The sequence below is a fragment of the Gopherus flavomarginatus genome, chromosome 6 (genome assembly GCF_025201925.1).
Source record: "Gopherus flavomarginatus isolate rGopFla2 chromosome 6, rGopFla2.mat.asm, whole genome shotgun sequence".
Taxonomy (NCBI): Eukaryota; Metazoa; Chordata; order Testudines; family Testudinidae; genus Gopherus; species Gopherus flavomarginatus.
In genome coordinates this window covers 69394821-69418285 of record NC_066622.1, presented here as the reverse complement: position 1 = coordinate 69418285, position 23465 = coordinate 69394821, and the positions used below count along the sequence as shown (strand labels likewise).

The following is a 23465-nucleotide window of genomic DNA, read 5'->3' as shown; positions in this document are numbered from 1 at the left end:
AGTTTTTGCCCTGGCTGCCAGCTTGTCACTCCACTGGCCGTGGTCCTGCTGGCTCACTGCTCCCATTGGCCGCTCCTGCTGGCTACCTGCTGCTCCCACTGACCTGTCAGTCACCTTCTTCTTGGCTGTGACCTTTGCAGATCAGTCTGTTCATGATTTTTAGCTCTTAGCAGGCTGGGCAGATACATAGTCCCACCACAGCGGATTTCAACTCTAATTGAGCATTTAAAATAACAAAGTGGCTCCTCAATGTAAACCTATTTAGCTCTGTCTTTGAGCAGTGGGGAGAAACAGGTTATACCTAGACCACCAACCCTTGGGGCGTGTCCACATTCACTAGCTGGAGCACCTATCCCCACCCTTTTACTTGAGCTCCGGGCTCAACGAGGTTCTTTCAGTTGAGGGTGACCCACTCATTTGGGACAGGTTAAACACAATTCGGCTCCCCTTTTTTCATACAATAATAACAACATTTGTAACAGCATTTCACTTCCATTGCATTCAGTACCAAAGTAATTTGTAACCCAACACCAGCCAAAGTTGATTACTTTGAGCAACACCACTCTATCTACTGGATATCTAAGCAGAGTAGATATGTTCATGTAAATACAGTTTGCTCCTGAAGTCTCTTCCCCTTCCAGCGAGCTGTCAGGGAAGAATTCATTCAGACCCTGCTTACACATTAAATATATGAAGAAAATATATACTAAAAAAAAAATTCAAGCACACACACTATAACTTACTGCTAACTATACTTAACTGGATATAACCCTCTAAATAAAAAAAATCTCTCTATCTATCTCTGTATGCACAGGCTTTTATCTGATAGGTTAGTGATTCTCAAACAGAGGTCCATGGCCCTCTAGGGGGCCACGAGCAGGCTTCAGGGGGGCCGCCAAGCAGGGCTAGTGTTAGACTTGCTGGGACTCAGGGCAGAAATCTGAAGTCCTGCCATCTGGGGCTGAAACCAAACCTGAGCAACTTACCTTTGCGGGGACCTCATTGCTTCTTGTCCTATCCTCAGAGGTTAAAGAGAACAATTTTTCTCCCTCCTCCTTGTAACAACCTTTTATGTACTTGAAAACTATTATCAGGTCCCTCCTTAGTCTTCTCTTCTCCAGACTAAACAAACCCAATTTTTTCAGTCTTCCCTCATAAGTCATGTTTTCTAGACCTTTAATCATTTTTGTTGCTCTTCTCTGGACCATCTCTGGACTTACTTCAGTTTGTCCACAACTTTCCTGAAATGTGGCACCCAGAACTGGACACAACACTCCAGTTGTGGCCTAATCAGTGTGGAGTAGAGCGGAAGAATTACTTCTTATGTCTTGCTTACAACACTCCTGCTAATACATCCCAGAATGTTGTTTGCTTTTTTTGCAACAGCATTACACTGTTGGCTCATATTTAGCTTGTGATCCACTATGATCCCCAGATCCTTTTCTGCAGTACTCCTTCCTAGGCAATCATTTCCCATTTTGTGTGTGTGCAGATTGTTCCTTCCTAAGTGGAATACTTTGCATTTGTCCTAATTGAATTTCATCATGTTTGCTTCAGACCGTTTTACCAGTTTGTCCAGGTGTCACGGAGTGTGGGGGAGACCAGGCCTTGCACCCCTGGCTTCCTGAGATTCACTGTGACTCTCAGCTAGCCAGTAAAGCAGAAGTTTTATTAGATGACAGGAACACGGTCCCAAGCAGGGCTTGAAGGTACAACCAGGACCCCTCAGCCAGGTACCTCTGGGGCAGGGAGCTTAGACCCCAGATGTGGAGTTCCCTGCTTCTTCTCAGCCAGCCTAAACTGAAAACAAAACTCCCTCCAGCCAACTCACTAGCCTCCCCCCGGCTCCTCCTCTCCCTTTGTTCAGTTTCCCGTGCCAAGGTGTCACCTGGACCCACCCTCCTTGCAGCTCAGGTTACAGGCTCAGGTAGTGTCTCTCACTTAAAGTCATCCCCTGCTCTCCCATCCCCCATGCAGTCAGTTCCAGTAAAACTAAACAACATTCCCAGGTCAATCCGCCCCGCTCCCTACTGCGTCACACTAGGTCATTTTGAATTATAATCCTATCCTCCAAAGCACTCGCAACCCCTCCAAGCTTCGTAACATCAACAAACTTTATAAGTGTACTCTCTATGCCATTATATAAATCATTGATGAGGATATTGAACAGAACTGGACCCCACGGGCTATGCCCTTCCAGCTTGACTGTGAACCACTGATAACTAAGGCTCAGATTTTGTCACAGATATTTTTAATAAAAATCACAGACAGGTCATGGGCAATCAACAAAAATTCACAGAAGTCCATAACCTGTCTGTGATTTTTACTAAAAATATCCTTGACAGAATGAGGAGGGAGGAGGGTCCAGCACCCACAGCAGCTAGGCTGCTGTGGGGTGCCCCTGCCCTCCCCCGCCACCCACTGTGACAGGGCTGCTGCAGGAGGTCCCCCTGCCACCTGCCATGGCTGGGCTGCTGGGCGGGATCACTAGCTGTGGCTGGGTTATTGCAGGGGGATCCCCCTGCCCTCCCCCACTGCCCGCTATGGCTGGGCTGTTGGTGGGGGGCTCCTGCCACATGCCATGGTTGAGCTGCTGTGTGGCGGGGGCCCCTCTGTCCCCCTTGTCATGCCTGGGCTGCTGCAGGGTCCTTTGACCCCCACTGTGGCTGGGCTGCTGTGGGGGCTCCCTCTACCCTCCCATGCTGCCTGCCATGGCTGGGCTGCAGTGTGTGTGTGGGAGGGGGGTCCCCTTGCCACTCAGTGAGATTGAGACTTGTCTACCTACAAAATTTTGCTGGCATAGCTATTTCAGCCAGATGTGAAAAAATCACATGCCCTAGTTGGTGCAGTGATGCCAGTGAAAATTCCAGTGCAGATGCAACTATGCTGATTTAGCAGCAAAGAGTCCTGTGGCACCTTATAGACTAACAGACGTTATGGAGCAAGAGCTTTCGTGGGTGAATACCCACTTCGTCAGATGCATGTAGTGGAAATTTCCAGGGGCATGTATATATATGCAGGCAAGGTAGAGATAATGAGATAGTTGAATCAGGGAGGATGAGGCCCTGTTCTAGCAGTTGAGGTGTGAAAACCAAGGGAGGAGAAACTGGTTCTGTAATTGGCAAGCCATTCACAGTCTTTGTTTAATCCTGAGCTGATGGTGTCAAATTTGCAGATGAACTGAAGCCCAGCAGTTTCTCTTTGAAGTCCAACACCTACAAAATCTTCACCAAGCATTCTCAAAACTACAATTTCCGCATGAGGATATAAGGAAACAGATCAACAGAGCCAGACTTGTACCCAGAAGCCTCCTACTGCAAGAGAAACCCAAGAAAGAAACTCATAGGGCTTCACTGGCCATCACATCCAGTCCCCAGCTAAAACCTCTCCAAAGCATCATCAGGGACCTACAACCCATCCTGGACAATGATCCCACACTTTCACAGGCCTTGGGTGGCAGGCCAGTCCTCGCCCACAGGCAACCTGCCAACCTGAAACATATTCTCACCAGTAACTGCACACCGCACCAGAGCAACTCTAGCTCAGGAACCAATCCATGCAACAAACCTCGATGCCAACTCTGCCCACATATCTACACCAGCGACACCATCACAGGACCTAACCAGATCAGCCAAACCATCACCGGTTCATTCACCTGCACGTCCACCAATGTAATATACGCCATCATATGGCAGCAATGCCCCTCTGCTATGCACATTGGCCAAACTGGACAGTCGCTACGGAAAAGGATAAACGAACACAAATCAGATATTAGGAATGGCAATATACAAAAACTTGTAGGAGAACCCTTCAGCCTCCCTGGCCACACTATAGCAGACCTTAAGGTGGCCATCCTGCAGCGAAAAAACTTCAGGACCAGACTTCAAAGAGAAACTGCTGAGCTTCAGTTCATCTGCAAATTTGACACCATCAGTTCAGGATTAGTTGTGCCCACATTGACTCTATAGTGTAGACATTCAGATTGTAAATTCTTCTCAGCCAGGTGCTTCTCTTTGTTATATGATTGTACAGCACCTAGCACAATGGGGCCCTGACCCATGACAGGTGCCTAGGTACTACCAGAATAAGGAGAACTGACCTTGGGGATAACGTTTTGTCTGAACTGGGTGTTTCTCACTGCAGCACATGGAATGTCCAGGGGGGCAACAGAGATGAACCTCAATCTCATGTACCGTGGTGTCCATGCAGGGTATTTGGCCTTGCTTTGCTATGCAGGGAATTTGCATTTGGCCAAACACACGGTCAACCTCTTAGTGACATTTAAGACAATTTGTAAAAAACAAGCTTCCAAGCAAATTGCCCAAATTTTTGCCACTTTGTCTGCAAAATATCTGCGTAGGCAGATTAAGACAGGCAATAATACAAACCTGGCTAATTTTATGTTATAGAAACTACTGTCTATGATACCTAGAACAAAGTGCCAATAATGCAATTACGGGGCAGTGAAATGACTCATGCCTGGTTATATTACAGACTAGAGCACAATGTGATGTCATTGCCTGTGCACATTAACTGCAAAGCAAAAGAGTCGTAAAACCCCTTCCTCAAAGCCAAACATCAACTTGAGATTGAAGGAAGCCCATGAGGTGAGAATTTGCTGCAATTTGAATAGTCTCCAGCATGCGCAGAGCTTTGATTCAGACCCTTTCATGACTCTGACACCTACAAGCTGATTAAATCCAAAGATGAAAGGACTTTGCCTTTATTTGAAGTGAAGGTGCCCATCTGCCAGCCCAACGATGTGAAGGTACCTGTTATCTACAAAACAGGAACAGCTCAGGTAGTGCCACTGCAAGCTTCTCTTGCATGAGCACACACATCCCCTCCCCTTGAACACTGCTCTGGAGATGATCTCTTGCACCATGCAATACCCACATCTCCACAACACTCACAATTAGGTGTGGGTGCCAGACTGCGTGTGTATGTGTGTGTATTAACCTTCAGTCCCTGGATATTTCAGGAGGATCAGGAGTCCATATTTCAGGGTGGGGCTGGTTGTCCCCGTTCCCATGAGGGCTAAGTCTAATGTGCTTCTCACCAAGTCATCGACATAAAACTCCAGCTGGCTGTTCTGTGGAAATGCATGGGACAGCCTTGTGATTGTTGGCTTTAAACCCAGGTTCGGCTCTTGGTTTTTTGCCGCTGCTGAAGCAAAGATGCCGCCCCAAAGGCCGGAATGCCGCCCCTTGAGAAGTGCTGCTCCAAGCACATGCTTGGGCCACTGGTGCCTAGAGCTGGCCCTGTTTAAACCTACAGGAATTTAATCCCATGAGCAAAAAAGAAAGTCTGATTTTCTCAGCAATATGTAGCCCACTTCAACGGGCTGACTTGCCCCTTGCAGGCTAGAGGCCTGGGGTCAGCGAACCTTGATTACTAAGGAAGCACATCTGAGCAGAGGTCCCCTGAGTCCCCTACAAAGAGCAGCAGGAAGGGGTGGGTGGTTGATGAGGGGGATCAGAGGCTACTAATAGTGAGTAGGCTCCAGCAGAGGGTCCTGGGGCTGAGACTGCAGGGAATTCCTGTAGAGAGCAGACTCGGGGGAGATGAGAAGCCTGGCAACTGAGTTTTTTGTTTTTTGCCATTAAATTAGACCCTGGGAGAAGGACATTAACAGAGGAAAAAAGCCTGCGTGGAGTTTATCTCAGGAGCTCCTTGATGAGGAGATGGACCTGGGTTGCAGGGCTGCCTTGTGTTCACTCAGGAGTACCATGGCATGGCAACTTGTTCAAACCCACCTAAATCTGGCGGTTACATGAGCATTTCTGCAGGGCTTTGGAGCACTGCTCAGTGTTGCCATCTTTTTAAAAAAAAACAGGTGAGAATTGGAGAATGACTGTGAACAGTTTAGTTTACCTATTGTGCTGAAGTTGTTGCTGCTAAATATTGCAGGGAATTAGCAGGCCGGGCTTCCCTTGAAGAAAGGTGGTCATTGTTTGACCTGTGGGTGTGGGCACAGGCCACAATTTTTGGTGCCTGTTTTGTGTGGATTGTCCTTTTAGAGCTATGGTCTGTGCAGCTTATTCACTGGAGTAGAGCCACTGTCAGTGTTCAATGAATGAGGCCAAGAGGCCTGGCCATTGTATTGTAAATTCCTTGGGGCAAGAACAGTGTCTTCCTTTCGGTTTTATATACAATACTGCAGCCTGTTGCATGATCCTATTCTGTTGTTCTGTTTCTTGGGAGTTAAAGCATTTGAATTTCCCTGGGTGTGGATGTGAATGTTGCAACTGGTAAGTTCCTTGATTTTTACCAGTTGCATTGATAAAGAATGCCTCTGATTAAACTAACTCTGAGCTAAGTGTTTTGTGGAGCAGTATAAATCATCCCGAGGTGATGTACATGAAAAAAATAACTTTGGTTTTTATTCTATTGGTTACAGTGCCTAACCAGTGACATATAAAAAAGTAGAGGCAAGGCAGGCGAGGTAATATCGTTTACTGTCTCATTATCTTTTACCTTTATTATTTATTTACCTCATCCACCTTGTGTCTCTAATATCCTTGCACCAACACAGTGACAACACTGCTAACAAAGATAGTGTGGGATGATGTCAAGTTACTTAGAAGGATTAAGATGTGGGAGGATATCTGCTGGTTCCTGCCTGGGACATGATCTCATTAAAGTAGATGATAGCAATGCCATCTGGTGGCAAACTTTTGGAAGGTAAAGTGGTCAGTCTCCTGCTGGGACCTATTGCATTTAACCTTTGCATTTAAAATGTTCTGAGTATTTTATTTTTATAAACAGTCGGCAGGGAAACACCTTGGTCAGATAAATGACTCTATGAAAAGGACATCATGTTCCCATAGAGTAGAACCTCAGAGTTTCAAACACCAGCATTATGAACTGACCACATACCTCATTTGGAACCAAAAGTATGTAATCAGGCAGCAGCGGAGACCCTCCTCTCACCCCAAATGAAGCAACTACAGGACAGTGCTGTGTTAAATGTAAACTGCTAAATAAAAGGAAAGAACAAGGAAAGAACAACCATAAAGTTCTGTTCAGAGTTACAAATGTTTCAGAGTTACCAACAACCTCCATTCCCATGGTGTTTGTAACTTTGAGGTTCTGCTGTATTTGCTAAAGACCTTTAAGAACCTGAGGGCCCATGTGAAATAATATTAAAAATAACCCTTTGTTCATTGTGGGTTCTGCTTAGTCTAGTGAGGACCATGAGAGGGAATTGTGGGTATTTTCAGCAGCATATACTTAGAATAAGTGTCAGGTATCAGAGGGGTAGCCGTGTTAGTCTGGATCTGTAAAAGCAGCGAAGGGTCCTGTGGCACCTTCTAGACTAACGGACGTATTGGAGGATGAGCTTTCGTGGGTGAATACCCACTTCGTCTTATGCATCTGACGAAGTATGGAATTCATCCAAGAAAGCTCATGCTCCAATACGTCTGTTAGTCTATAAGGTGCCACAGGACTCTTTGCTGCTTTTAGAATAAATGATGGGGCTGGGGCTAGCAATTAGATATATACAGAATCCAGAAACATATCTTCAGTAGCCCTCCAAAAATATGTCTGACATGCACCCAAACCAATTTCAGATCTCCCAAACAAAAATAATGCAATCCAAAACCAGCTCGAGCCCCTACCCAGTGACCTAGGACAAATACATACCACCCCCCCAGGCGCCTCTAGAAGGCAATACTTCCCCTCTCGCAAGCACAGAGTCTGAGTGCAGCAAAATCCTTTTAATAAAGGAGGGAAACAATGTGGCATCATATTGAGGAAACACCACAAACAAGATTCATAACGTAAAACATGAGCAAAAGACCCACCAAGTAAGTTTTGGCAGTGTCCTTTGCCCCTTAGGGTCTTAAGTCCAATCACCCCAAAGTCCAACAACCCAAAAATCTCTGTCCCTGGTCAATGCCAACCCAGAGTTCAAAAATTTACCTGCAGAGTTTTACCGCCCCGTCAGCCTGGGTGGAAATGGGGGGGGGGCACAGGGTGTTAAGGGGCACCTTACGTGGTCTGAGGCCGATGCTCTGCCTCTCCGTGGAGTTCTGCTGCAGCCTTCACCACGAACGGCTCCACTGCACCAGCCGCTCTGCTCCTCCAGCAGACCCGTGAACCGCTCTAACCGTACCCGCAAACCGCTATGCTCCGCTTGCTCTTCCGTGGGCTGCTCCAGCCATCCCACAACCTGCTCAGCTCCGCTCCACTCACTGTTCTGTGGGCTGCTCCAACCATCCTGCAAACTGCTCAGCTCCACTCCACTCAGCTCGATTCCCTGTTCCGTGGGCCACTCCCACCATCCTGCAAACTGCTCCACTTTGCCAGCCGCTTAGTGATATATCTTCAGGCTCCCTCCCTAGTTAACACAGCACTCAGCTCAGTAAATTTAGCTCTTTTAGTGATTTTAGCTTGTAGTAGAGGAGCCCCAGTACTGGTGCACCATTCAAGCACATAAATAAGAGACCTGATTTGCAAAAGGACTGAACACCAGAAGGCTCTCAGTTACGCTGATGGGAATTGCTGACACAGGTCAAGCCATAAGTCTTGAGTTGGAAGGTCTGCGGAGCTCAGTATGGACACGTTAGCATGGCTGAGAGACCTGAGTCTAGTGGTGCAAGCCCAGGTTTACATTCAATGTGGACACTCAAGTGTGGGTGTAGAAACACCAGGTCCACATGCCTGGGTCCCACAGACCCAGGTTTACAAAGCAATTAAGACATACCCAGGGTCTCTGCTACAGCAAGTTAGCTGCAGTTGTAGGGCCTGTAGTGTAGATGTACCCTAAGTTACAGTCTGTTCTAAATAACATTATGAGCAAGATTTGTCTACTGAGCTACACGGAGTGACTTGTGCTTTTCCATGGACAGCACTTGGGTTGCACAAGGCACAACTAGAAGAAGGAGGAATTCGTACAGGTGTTGCTGAGGACCCACTAGGGTTGGCAGAACTGTTACTATTGTTATTGATGTAGGAGCTAGGAAGTGCAGTGTTCCTTGCTGTGAAGAAAAGACAAGTCTCAAGTGTAATAAGACTCACAGACTTTAACGCCAGAAGGGACCATTATGATTATCTAGTTTGACCTCCTGCACATTGCAGGCCACAGAACCTCACCCACCTACTGCTGTAATAGACCCCTGGCCTCTGGCTGAGTTACTGAAGGCCTCATATCATGGCTTAAAGACTTCAAGTTACAGAGAATACACCATATACACTAGTTTAAACCTGCAAGTGTCCTGTGTCCCACGCTGCAGACGAAGGCAAAAAAACCCCAGGGTCTCTGCCAATCTCACCAGGGGGAAAATTCCTTCCTTACTCCAAATATGATTGATCAGTTAAACCCTAAGCACGTAGGCAAGACTCACCAGCCGGGGAAAGAATTCTCTGTAATGCTTCAGAGCCCTCCCCATTGGAGATATTTGCTGCTAGCAGTCACAGATTGGCTACATGCCACTGTAGCAGTCCAATTGTACCATCTCCTCCATAAACTTATCAAGCTCAGTCTTGAAGCCAGTTAGGTTTTTTTTTTTGCCCCCACTGGTCCCCTTGGGAGGCTGTTCCAGAACTTCACTCCTCTGGTGGCTAGAAACTTTCATCTAATTTCAAGCCTAAAGCTGTTGATGGCTAATAAACACAAAAGGGATCCTTTACTGAAGACTGCTGGGTGCACACAGACATTAGGTGCCTGACTCACTACTAAGGGTGCTTCACAGTCTTGTGGCAATGCAAAGGGTTCATGCTGCCTTTATAGCCTCCTTGATGCTACCCCAGGGGGTGTAAACCAGCTTGAATGCAACAGGGAATTGGGCCCACGCACTCCATAGATCTCTACCTTCCAGGTTTTACACCAGCTTAAATCAGTTTCAAAAGAAAAGTCCACTTCTAGGTAAATCAATGTACCTTTCGTATGTAGATAAGGTCTTAGACTCTGGAGCAAAGCTGAGAGGGTGTATTCTGGGCTAACTGTGAATAAAATATAAAATATCAGGGGGGTAGCCATGTTACTAACTCCCTTCTCTTCATGAGCCAGTATATTTATGCCTGTATCTGTAATTTCCACTCCATACATCTGAAGATGTGGGTTTTTTACCCATGAAAGCTTATGCCCAAATAAATCTGTTAGTCTTTAAGATGCCACCGGACTCCTCGTATGTTTTTGTAATACAAATATTATATTAGCATTAACAGTTTATTTAGTCAAGATGAAGGATGTTTGTGAAAATCGTTTTGTTTTTTTTAAAGCCTGAAATACGATGAGCTGGACTATCTGGCATTGCCACTGTGCAAACGCTGGAAATGTCTTAGTTCTACTTGCATCAGACTTAATTTTATGCCCACCTATGACAAAATAGCTAAGAAGAACTCTTACGGCTTATCTTCTCTATACTTTGGGGGCAAGTTCTTAGTAGTCAGGTGCAGCAGGTTCCCTAGGATGAGAAGAGTGACAGGGCCTGGTGGTAGCTTCCCATTTCCAAACATCTTTCTCCATGCTGAAAAGAAAAGAAGGCAGAGAGACAAACCATCAGGAAAAAATAGTTTATGTTAGAACCCAGAGGTTATATTCTGGGTTCTAGCACAGAATTTATTTTGTGGTTCAGAATCTAGAATACACTGCAAAAAAGGGGGACAGGCAAATGGCAAATAGCAGTTCTCAGTTCATCGAGATAAACAAGATTAACTCCTGAGTAGCAAAGGTTACCTGACATTATCAAACTGGGAACGAACTCCTGTGAACCTTTATTTGTATATTTACTGTGTTTGCCTTTCCTGTCTTTATTTCTTTATGTATTCCCTTTCCAAACCAGCCCCACACGTGTATCAAAAGGATATTACATCAGTGCTTCAGAACCTGGGCTAAATGGAAATCAAGGTGCTGGTTTTGCTCGTCAAGGCCCTGGATGGTTTGAGGCCTAGTTATCTGGAAGCCACGCTTCCCAGTTGAGATCAGTGGAGGCTCTTGAGCTGAAAAACTTTCTGATTTGTCCACATCCTTCTTAAAATGTGGCACCCAGAACTGGACCCAGTACTCTGCATGAATGAGAGAGTCCAGAGAAGAGCTGCAAAAATGGTTTTGAAACCTGACCTGTGAAGACAGGTTAGGAAAACTGGGCATGTATATGTAAGGGGACTGTTGCCCCCTTACTAACATTCGGTAGGGGTGTTTTGGTTGCTAGCTCCCAGCACTAAAAGGGGAGGGTCGATGGGAAATCAGGGGCCTGAGTGAAACAGCCCCCAGGAACAATGCGGAGAGGCCAGTGCTCCAGATCAGCCTGATTGACAGGGCAGGCAGGCTAATAAAGGAGTCAGGAGGCCAGGAGGTCCCGTCCTCCATGTGAGCCAGAATTGCCTGAGTCAGACAGAGTGGGACCGAGCTAAGGAGTGAGCAGGGGCCCAAGCTGAGCTGCTGGAAGCAGAGCTGCAGCAACCAGTCAGAGGGACCAGACAAGCAGCCCAAGAAGCAGGTCAGAGCTGGGAGCAGAGTCACAGAAGCAGCCTGCAAAGCAGAGTCTCCTTGGGAGCAGAGCTGCAGCAACCAGAGCCAGAGAAGCAACCCAGGGAGCTGAAGGCAGAGCAGCAGCAGCAGCCATGCTGAGGCAGTGTGGAGCTGGAGCTGGAGCAGTGTGGAGCCCGGTATGGTGAGCAGCTGGGGAGAGCAGTGGGCCCAGCACAGGGAGACGCCTCAGCTAAGGGTTCTGCAGGCCAGACTTGGAGGGGGATTGTAACCCTGACAGGGCAGGGCTATGCTGGGAAGAACGGTCCTGCCACCTAGAGCCTGAGAGCCTGTGGCCACCGCCAGAGCAAGTGTCCAACCCGTAGCGTCCCTGCAGCACAGCCAGGGCCTGAGAAGGAGGCCTGGGACCTACAAGGAACAGACTGTGAATGGCCCTGACATACCAGAGACACAGTTTGTGATGTTCCCTGCCACAGAGCAGGGTGATGTTTTCCTTTAACCTTTCCCATTTTTCCTTATTCTTTTTTTAAATTAATTATTAATTAAACAACTTGTATTTGCTTTAAATTGTATGAAATGATCAGTGGGTCAGGGAGGTGCCCAGTGCAGAGAGAGTACCCTGGAGTGGGAACACTCTAGCACCTGTCCTGAGTGACCACAGCAGGGTTGGGGGTCAAGCCCTCCAGCAATCCTGGGCCCAGCCTTCTCGGGGTTACGAGGATCTGCCAGACGGGAAAGTGAAAGGGGAGTCCTCAAGGGAAGGGAGGCTTCTGGGTAAAGGAAGTGGGAGCGAGGACTCAGATCCTTTCACTAGCTCACTTCATTGGGGTAGTGCAGAAGCCAGGAAAGTTCCCCACAAAAGCGGGACCATTCCCACGCTTACATATAGCTTTGGAGACTAACTAGGGATCTGACAACTGTCTTCAAATATGTTAAGGACTGTTATAAAGAGGACAGGCACCAATTGTTCCTATGTCCGCTGAAGGTAGGACAAGAAGTAATGGGCTAAATATGCAGCAAGGGAGATTTAGCTTAGGTATTAGGAAAATCTTTGTAACTACAAGGATAGTTAAGATCTGGAATTGGCTTCTGAGGGAGGCTGTGGAATCCCCATCCCCAGAGTATTTTAAGCATGAGTTAGACAAACACCTAGATCATCCCTGACAGGTCACCTGACCTGCCTCAGTGCACGGGGCTGGACTTGAAGACCCCTCCACGGCCCTTCCAGCCTTGCATTTCTGTGATTCTATGGGACAGTGTGGCTGGCATCTCTGAGGCCCCATTAGCCCTGGGATTTGGACACCCCTCCCCCCAAGAGCCTTTCTTTAACTTTCAAGACATGCTGCAAGGCCCAGTTTTTCTAGTAGGAATTTGAGGAGAAGACGTTTGAGGATGGTGGAAAGGAGTAATTTGTATAATTTTTTCAGAGTTCTGTTGGGAACATCATGGGGTGATAAGCTACAATTATATTTATATTAGATTGGGACAACAGATGTAAGAGCATCCAGAGTGGAGGATGGGCCCCTGCAGAGCGACTGCCTGCCTTTATAAATCATTATATGTAAAAAACAGAAAACTGTCTGATTCCACTCAGCTTAATTTGTATAACTTTATAACTAGGTGACTTATTTAGACAGCTCTTATTAATCATGTGATCGTTGTGTTTAGTTCACTAAAGTCTGTTCTCTGTTTTCAGTCATTATCTCTTTTTAATCACTGTGTGTTTGTTTCCTGCAAACCTTTGGTTGAGGACTCTCCCTCCTCGTGTTTATCAGTTCATGCTGGTTCACCACAGGTCTAGCTAGTTCAGGCAGTGTTTAGCAGTTCAGATGGGTCTGGCTAATAGCTGCTGGATAGGCCTCAGACACTCCTAGCTGATCATTGCAAAGTCCCCTTTTCCTAAACAGAAAGGCCACTTACAGGCATCTCTGCCCCGTCACCCCATGCTACACTGCCCACACAAACCTCTTGCTCTATCTTGGGGCTCACTGTTACCTTTCTGCAGCTTCCTCTTCCTTCCAAATGTTGCTGCTTTTTACAGTTTTATCTGTGTCTTAGATCATTTAAATATATATTTTAATTGAATACAAAGTAACCATCTAGATTTGGGAAATGTGATAGGTACATAACTGCACACTTACTGCCTTGGGGGTGAGTGGGAGAAAACGTATGCGGTTGAAAGGTTTTTGGGTCACAGTGCATGCCCTCCCCAAAGACTGAAGACAATACTTCGGAGCTTGAAGACAACTTGTACTGACCTGACATACTGGGAATCTTGTGTAACCCCTTTGGGGTTTAGAGAGCATGGCCCCTTTAAATCTTTTTCCGGGGGGGGGGGGAGAGTAAGAAAAAAGGAGGAAAACTCCAGGGGGTGGGTCTGGAGCTCCAGGGAGGTAGAGAGGCAGTCTGCAGGCCCTGGGAGAAGGAAGCAGGGAGAACCTGCCTGAGACCTGAGGAGGACAGGCCCAATCAGGGGCTGCTCAAGAGAGGAGCCAGGGGGAGCACCGTGCCAGGTGGGAATCGCTCGAGAAGGACAGGCCGGAGCTGGACCCAGTATCACGGCTGCCCAGAGCTGCGTGGGGCTTTGAGTACTGGGGCGTGTAACTCTGCACTGGGAACAAGGAGGGATGTTGCTAGATAGTTAAGTGGGGAGGTGGTTGCTCTGTGTGGTTTTGCAGACAGCGGCAGAAGAGGGCACCGGAGGGGTTTGCTGGGGAGAGTTCACTGGCGCCGAAGACGACCAGGAGCACCCAAAACTCACCACCAGACTGGAACTTTGCTCAGGCCTCCTGAACTCTGTGTGCAGACACATTTCTCAGGCCATGGCTACACTGGAGAGTTGCAGCGCTGGTGATGGGATTACAGCGCTGCAACTCACTCTGTGTCCGCACTTGCAAAGCACGGCCAGTGCTGCAACTCCCTGGTTGCAGCGCTGACTGTACACCTGGTCTGCCTGGGGTGTAGCGATTCCAGCACTGGTGATGCAGTGCTGGTCATCAAGTATGGACACCAAAAGCGCTTTTATTGGCCTCCAGGGTATTAGGAGGTATCCCAGCATACCTTTTCAGCCACTCTGCTCATCGTTTCACACTCCACTGCCCTGGGCTCAGGTGACCCGCCCTTTAAATGCCCTGGGAATTTTAAAAATCCCCTTCCTGTTTGCTCAGCCAGGTGTGGAGTGCAATCAATCAATCAATCACTGACCATACTCCACGCCGCAAACAAGCCCCAGCATGGAACACTTCCGAGCTGCAGGACCTCATCAGTGTTTGGGGTGAGGAAGCTGTGCAATCACAGCTGCACTCCAGCCGTAGAAATTATGATACCTATGGGCAGATATCAAAGTCCTTGCTGCTAAGGGGCCATGAAGGGGACGCGTTGCAGTGCAGGGTAAAAGTAAAGGAGCTGCGCAGTGCCTATTGCAAAGCCCGTGAGGGAAACCGCCGCTCAGGTGCTGCCTCCACGACCTGCCGTTTTTACAAGGAGCTGGATGCCATACTTGGGTGTGACCCCACTGCCAATCCAAGGAGTATGATGGAGAGTTCAGAGCAGGGGAAGTGGGGGAGGGTGTAGAGGAAGCCGAGAGTGAGGCTACTGGGTTGGAGGGAGACACCCCGGAGTCCCAGGAGGCATGCAGCCAGGAGCTTTTCTCAAGCCAGGAGGAGGCCAGCCAGTCGCAGCAACTGGAACTTGTTGGTGAAGAAGAAGCAGAGGAGCATGTTCCCGGTAAGCAGATTTTATTTTTAGGATGGCAATGTTTTGTGAGAGGAGGGTGGGGGTTATGGCTGCCTGCATGCATGCCTAGATGTGGAATAGCCCATTGATTTGGTCTATCACGTCTCTGTAATCGGGCTCGGTAATCTCTTCAAAAGTTGCAGCCAGAGTGTGGGCAATGTGCTTGCGCAAGTTTATAGGGAGAGCCACCGTGGTCCTTGTCTCGGTCAGGCTAACTCGTCCACGCCACTGTGCCGCGAGGGGTGGGAGGACCATTGCTGCACACAGGCAAGCTGCATAGGGACCAGGGCGGAATCCAGATTGCTGCACAAGACCCTTCCTCTCTTCCCAGGTAACACGCAGCAGTGATATATCTGGCAGGAGAAAATCCTGTTGAAAATGTATTGATGACTGTTCAGTGCAGGTCCTCAAGTATCTGCTCTCTGCTTTCCCCAATGCACAGAACCCCCAGCCCTCAGGCAGTTACCCTTCCCAGGTTGAAGTCGCGGCAGAAACACTCACCCCATTGCTCGCCATGCCTTCACTGCCGTGTCCTCTCTGTGCTATGTTTGGTATGTGGAAATGATGCTACAAAAAGTCTACAAACTCCTTCACTGTGATAATAAACAATGTACCCTCTGTATTAAATGTTTCTATTTCTGTTATTTTAAGTGTCCTTGAATACACCAGCCCTGTCACCGCCTGCGCGAAGACTACAGAACTTGAGGAAAAATCCTCGAAAATCAAAAGAAGATTTGATCAAAGCAGTTATGAATCAGTACGCCAGAGACAGTAAGAGGTTGCAGGACTGGAGAGAGAAAATGCATGAGTGGAGGCAAACACAGAGCAGGAGAAAGGAATTGGCTACCAAGAAAAGCACAAAGCAGCTGATAAGCCTCCTGGCTCGCCAAACTGACTGTATGCAGTCTCTCGTAGCTATGCAGGCAGATCAGTACCATGGCAACCCCACCCCTCCCAAAGCTCTTTCTCTTGTTCCTCAGTGTTTGCACAAAAAACCTTTCTCCAGCAGCCTGGTTCTTACCACCACCAGCTGCCCCCAACACCTGTACATTCACCTACCAGCCCTGAGAACTACAACCCTTACCCTATGCATTCAACCCCCATCACGATGCAGCATATTAATCCTGATGTGCAGCAGGCATTGAACAGCAGTCCAAGCAGGACATATTCAAACCTCTGAATGTACAGTCCACCACCCTACCCCCCTGCCCTTTTATGTACTGTATTTTGAATAAATGATTTCTTGGCTTTTAAAACATTTTTTATTATTGCAGAAAGTGATAAATACTGTACCCCAAGGGAAAAACGGGCACAGCAAAGGCACCAAACATTACTGTTGGCTTTCAGCCTCAAATTGCTCCCTTAAGGCATCCCTAATCCTTGAAGCCCTTTGCTGGGCCTCTCTAGTAGCCCTGCTCTCTGGCTGTGCAAATTCAGCCTCTAGGCGTCAAACCTCGGATGCCCATTCTTCACTGAGTCTTTCACCCTTCCCTTCACAAATATTATGGAGGGTACATTGCGCGGATATAACAGCGGAGATACTGCTTTCCTCCAAATCTACCTTCTCGTAGAGACACCTCCAGTGCACCTTTAAATGGCCAAAAGCACACTCCACAGTCATTCTGCACCGGCTCAGCCTGTAGTTGAACCGGTCCTTGCTCCTGTCAAGCTTCCCTATATACGGTTTCATGAGCCATGGCATTACGGAATAAGTGGGGTCTCCAAGGATCACAATGGGCATTTCGACATCCCATACTGTGATCTTGCAGTCTGGGAAAAAAGTCCCGGCCATCAGCTTCCTGAACAGGGCACTGTTCCGAAAGATGCGTGCATCATGCACCTTTCCAGGCCATCCTGAGTAAATGTCAGTGAAATGCCCACAGTGATCCACAAGCACTTGGAGAACCACAGAGTAATACCCCTTGCGATTAATGTACTCTGATGCCAGGTGGGGTGGTGCCAGAATAGGAATATGCGTCCCATCTATTGCCCCTCCACAGTTAGGGAAACCCATTTGTGCAAAGCCATCCACAAGTCCTGCACGTTATCCAGAGTCATGGTTCTTCTTAGCAGGGTGCGATTAATGGCCGTGCAAACTTGCATCAACACTATTCCAATGGTCCACTTTCCCACTCCAAACTGGTTCGCCACCGATCAGTAGCTGTCTTCAGTTGCCAGCTTTCAGATTGCAATAGCCACCCCCTTCTCCACTGGCAGGGCAGCTTTCAATCTCGTGTACCTGCGCCGCAGGGTATGGGCGAGCTCAGCATGAGTCCCATGAAAGTGGCTTTTCTCATCCGAAAGTTCTGCAGCCACTGCTCATCATCCCAGGCTTGCAGGACGATGTGATCCCACCACTCAGTGCTCGTTTCCCGAGCCCAGAGATGGCGTTCCACGGTGCTGAGCACGTCTGTTAATGCCACAAGGAGTTTAGTGTCTTGTGTGTCAGGCGAATCAATATCATCATCTGACTTCTCACTGTCACTTTGGAGCTGAAGGAATAGCTCCACTGCCATGCGTGATGTGCTGGCAACATTCATCAGCAAGGTCCTCAGCAGCTCGGGCTCCATTTGTAACAGAAATCGTGCTGCAGACTCACAATGGTGCCAAACTGCTTGGAATGTGTAGCAAAGCACCACGGGGCGTTGGAACCACTCCCAACAGCGCTGCAAATGCCTCTGACCATGACTCTGGGGAACGTGCAGGATGTTGTGGATGGCTTTGCACAAATGGGTTTCCCTAACTGTGGAGGGGCAATAGATGGGACGCATATTCCTATTCTGGCACCACCCCACCTGGCATCAGAGCACATTAATCGCAAGGGGTATTTCTCTGTGGTTCTCCAAGCGCTTGTGGATCATCATGGGCGTTTCACTGACATTTACTCAGGATGGCCTGGAAAGGTGCATGATGCACGCATCTTTCGGAACAGTGCCCTGTTCAGGAAGCTGATGGCCGAGACTTTTTTCCCAGACCGCAAGATCACAGTAGGGGACGTTGAAATGCCCACTGTGATCTTTGGAGACCCCGCTTACTCCTTAATGTCATGGCTCATGAAACCATATATAGGGAAGCTTGACAGGAGCAAGGACCGGTTCAACTACAGGCTGAGCCGGTGCAGAATGACTGTGGAGTGTGCTTTTGGCCGTTTAAAGGTGTGCTGGAGGTGTCTCTACGGGAAGCTAGATTTGGAGGAAAGCAGCATCTCCGCTGTTATATCCGCGTGCTGTACCCTCCATAATATTTGTGACGGGAAGGGTGAAAGATTCAGTGAGGAATGGGCCTCCGAGGTTCGACGCCTAGAGGCTGAATTTGCACAGCCAGAGAGCAGGGCTACTAGAGAGGCCCAGCAAAGGGCTTCAAGGATTAGGGATGCCTTAAGGGAGCAATTTGAGGCTGAAAGCCAACAGTAATGTTTAGTGCCTTTGCTGTGCCCGTTTTTCCTTTGGGGTACAGTATTTATCACTTTCTGCAATAATAAAAAATGTTTTAAAAGCCATGAAATCATTTATTCAAAATACAGTACATAAAAGGGCAGGGGTGGTAGGGTAGTGGACTGTACATTCAGAGGTTTGAATATGTCCTGCTTGGATTGCTGTTCAATGCCTGCTGCACTTCAGGATTAATATGCTGCATCGTGATGGGGGTTGAGTGCATAGGGTAAGGGTAGTAGTTCTCAGGGCTGGTAGGTGAACATACAGGTGTTGGGGGCAGCTGGTGGTGGTAAGAACCAGGCTGCTGGAGAAAGATGTTTTGTGCAAACACTGGGGAACAAGAGAGAGAACTTTGGGAGGGGTAGGGGTTACCACGGTACTGATCTGCCTGCATGGCTACGAGAGACTGCATACAGTCAGTTTGGCGAGCCAGGAGGCTTATCAGCTGCTTTGTGCTTTTCTTGGTAGCCAATTCCTTTCTCCTGCTCTGTGTTTGTCTCCACTCATGCATTTTCTCTCTCCAGTCCTGCAGCCTCTTACTGTCTCTGGCGTACTGATTCATAACTGCTTTGATCAAATCTTCTTTTGATTTTCGAGGATTTTTCCTCAAGTTCTGTAACCTTCGTGCAGGCGGTGATAGAGCTGGATTATTCAAGGTCACTTAAAAAAACATAAATAGAAACATTTAATACAGAGGCTACATTGTTTATTATCACAGTGAAGGAGTTTGTAGACTTTTTGTAGCATCATTCCCACATACTTAACATAGGACAGAGAGGCCACGGCAGCGAAGGCATAGGCATGTTGAGCAATGGGGTGAGTGTTTCTGCCGCTACTTCACCTGGGAAAGGGAACTGCCAGAGGGCTGGGGTGTCTGTGCAGTGGGAAAAGCAGAGGGCAGACAGTTGGGGACGAGCAGTGGGGAAAGCAGAAGGCAGATAGTTGGGGACCTGCAGTGGGAAAAGCAGAGGGCAGACAGTTGGGGACCTGCATTGGGGAAAGCAGTGGGCAGACAGTTGGGGACCTGCAGTGGGAAAAGCATAGGGCAGACAGTTGGGGACCTGCACTGAACAATCATCACTACGTTTTCAACAAGATTTTCTACTGCCAGATATATCACTGCTGCGTGTTACCTGGGAAGAGAGGGAGGGTCTTCTACAGCAATGTGGATTCCACCCTGGACCCTATGCAGCTTGCCTGTGTGCAGCAATGGTCCCCCCACCCCTCGCGGCACAGTGGCCCGGACGAGTTAGCCTGACCGGGACAAGGACCACGGTGGCTCTCTCTATAAACTTGCGCAAGCACATTGCCCACGCTCTGGCTGCAACTTTTGAAGAGATTACCGAGGCCAATTACAGAGACGTGATAGACCAAATCAATGGGCTATTCCACATTTAGGCATGCATGCAGGCAGCCATAACCCCCACCCTCTTCTCACAAAACATTGCCATCCTAAAAATAAAATCTGCTTACTGGGAACATGCTCCTCTGCTTCCTCTTCACCAACAAGTTCCAGCTGCTGCGACTGGCTAGCCTCCTCCTGGCTTGAGAAGAGCTCCTGGCTGCATGCCTCCTGGGACTCCGGGGTGTTTCCCTGCACCCCAGTAGCCTCACTCTCGGCTTCCTCTACACCCTCCCTCACTTCTCCCTGCTTTGAACTCTCCATCGTGCTCCTTGGATTGGCAGTGGGGTCACACCCAAGTATGGCATCCAGCTCCTTGTAAAAACGGCAGGTCGTAGGGGCAGCTCCTGAGCGGCGGTTTCCCTCACGGGATTTGCAATAGGCCCTGCGCAGCTCCTTTACTTTTACCCTGCACTGCAACGCGTCCTGTTCATGGCCCCTTAGCAGCAAGGACTTTGATATCTGCCCATAGGTATCATAATTTCTATGGCTGGAGCGCAGCTGTGATTGCACAGCTTCCTCACCCCAACACTGATGAGGTCCTGCAGCTCGGAAGTGTTCCATGCTGGGGCTCGTTTGGGGCGTGGAGCATGGTCAGTGATTGATTGATTGATTGCACTCCACACTTGGCTGAGCAAACAAGAAGGGGATTTTTAAAATTCCTGGGGCATTTAAAGGGCGGGTCACCTGAGCCCAGGGCAGTGGAGTGTGAAACGATGAGCAGAGTGGCTGAAAAGGTATGCTGGGATACCTTCTAATACCCTGGAGGCCAATAAAAGTGCTGTTGGTGTCCACACTTGATGACCAGCGCTGCATCACCAGCGCTGGAATCGCTACACCCCAGGCTGACCAGGTGTACAGCCAGTGCTGCAACCAGGGAGTTGCAGCGCTGGACGTGCTTTGCAAATGTGGACACAGAGTGAGTTGCAGCTCTGTAACCCCATCACCAGCGTTGCAACTCTCCAGTGTAGCCGTGGCCTCAGTCTAGAAGTTACTTCTTGCAAGATCAGTAAAATGCTGGAATTGGTCAAGTAGCCATGACCAGAGAAGGGAGGAGGGATATTGAGGGGTCTCACTGGAAGGGGAGAGCAGCGAATGGCTTTTGGGAGCTGCACCGTGACATGGATCAGCTGAGAGAGGTTCTTCCTTGTCCTGAGAAGTAACTAGCTTGTTTGGCATCCTTTGGCCCCAACAAAAGTTAATTCTTCAACTCACTTAGGAGAGGATGCAAGGGATCTAATTCAAGTTTCAATTAGAAATGTCAACCTGTAGCTGTGTAAACTTCTCCAGACCTGGGCATCGGGTCTCTTTGTGGGGGGACCAAAGAAGCGAGAACTATTTTCCAACTGTGAAAAGAATACAACAGTACACACACGGAAGAATTGAAAATCACAGTGCATTGTACAATCTGAACACAGACTTTCCAGTACTGCAGTATTTAATAATTTAATAATAATTATAATATTTTTTAAATTACTGTCATAGCAGACAAGAAAAAAATGTAGTTGATTACACACTCAAAATTTCTTATCTTATTTAAATACACTCTTTGACTTCTTTGCATGATGACTTTAAAGCAATGGTTCCCAAACTTTAACAACCTGTGAACTCCTTTCACTAAAATGTCAAGTCTTGTGAACCTCTTCTTAAAAATTAATATTTTCAGAGATTTTCTCCTTTACCTGAGTATAAATTATAAAAGCCGTGATCTTGGAAATATAAATTTTGTTTTTGTGACATTCTTATTACATACTGTGTATTATTTATTAATTATTTATCATTACAGTATTTGTATTGCATTATGAAAACGGCAACACTTTTCCAAGATCTCACTTTCGTAGCTTGTATCACTTTGAATAAGCCTGTTATAGGACAAGGCTCCTATGTTTCATCAAGGAGTGTCAGATGTGAAACAGCATAAAGGTATTTAAGAAGCCAGCTCAAAGAGTTCCTCCTACATAAGCATTCAGGTCTTGAGCAGTCCAGGCAAAGAACGCACATTACAACACAGCTTAAACTTGTTCTTCATAACAATTTTAAAAACAATACTAGCTGCCTATTTAATTTTAAAAACAGCAAAAAATATCAACCTTAAAGACTCCTGATAAGAAATGGAAAGTGAAGTGAAGTCTCCTGTGTGATAGATCTACTTGCTTTGATCTGCTTAGCTCTTGGAAGTCTAGGGGCTCTGGGCTGCTGGCCCCATGCTGCCTGAGGTCCCTAGGGACAGCTCTATCGGCCATTAGGGGATTTTTCCCCGAGAACCTCCTGTAAAATTTCATGAACCCCAGTTTGGGAACCACTGCTTTAAAGTAATCAACTATACAATCTGCACTGTCGAAACTTTGTGTCATATTTACAGTCATAACAACAGCAACAGTTGTATTTTTCAGTGTGATTTTTTTCCCCGTTCTTTGTGCATACTGAGTGGTAGTGTGGTTGAATTGAAATTGTGTATTAGAGAGGATATTATTACTATCTAGCAATGTTTCTTAAAGTTTGGTCCCGGTAATATGAAGGGCCCTACTGGACTTCCTGGAGGCTTTGACTCTTCTCCCCTTTGGGATATAGAGAGCTTTTCTGCTAGTGAAGTATAGACGTTTTTTTTTGTTTATTTTGAAAGGAAAGCTCAGATTATGGCACATCCATGAGACATAAGTGTCAAGGGTTTTGGTAACTTTTTGTATGTTTTAACAGTGGCTAACCCAATGGGGCCTCAGAGCCCTACTGGAATAAAAATATTTAGTACGTCCCTGTGTTTGCATGCACCTTCCTTGGTGCTACATTTGACAGTTTGCAGAGTTAATTCCCTACACTGTTGTAAGGAGACTTAGTTTCACACCTGGTTCACTGATCTGATGCCTAAGTGCAAGTTAATAACAAGATTGAGGTAACTGGCAGAAGCAGCTGGAAGAAGTGAGTGACTATAGCAATGTCTACATTAGAGATCTTACAGCGGCACAACCATACTGCTTCACTGGGAGGCCATAAGGTCTCCCGTGTAGCTGCTCTATGCTAAAGGGCTCCGGAGAGCTCACCCATCGGCATAATTAAACCACCACCCAACAAGCAGTAGTACTATGTCAGCAGGAGAGCATTTCCCACTTAACTAGCGCTGTCCACACGGGTGCTTCTGTCCATGTAACTTATCTCAGGGGTGTCCTTTTTCACTCCCTTGACGGACAAAAGTTTTACTGACAAAAGTGCTAGTGTAGACAGTCTTTGTTAGCCTCCTCGATTGATGCAGTGTGCATGGTGCTTGGTACTGAAGTTTCTGGTTTGGCATTTGTGTTCCTAACCTCATCAAAGAGCTTTTTCCCTACCTATGCTCGGTGAAATGGGCGCATCTTTCTCTCCTAGGTGTAGTCTGTGCTACAGTTATTCATGTCTTCATCACCTTGACTGCAATGCTGCAGTGCAGCCTGTTATGGGGCTGAAGCTTAAAGTGTAGCCCGGC

The 23465-nt window shown here is 47.6% G+C and overlaps 1 protein-coding gene across 1 annotated transcript; it reads right to left on the bottom strand.

Moving 5' to 3' along the window:
* Positions 1 to 18729: 18729 nt before the first annotated feature.
* On the bottom strand, positions 18730 to 20323 carry LOC127054256 (uncharacterized). Its single transcript, XM_050960329.1, has 2 exons — positions 20080 to 20323; positions 18730 to 19266 (listed from the first exon to the last, which is right to left on the bottom strand). The coding sequence occupies exons 1-2, from the start codon at positions 20270 to 20272 to the stop codon at positions 18737 to 18739; spliced, it is 723 nt and encodes a 240-aa protein (XP_050816286.1). The 5' UTR covers positions 20273 to 20323; the 3' UTR covers positions 18730 to 18736.
* Positions 20324 to 23465: the final 3142 nt, after the last annotated feature.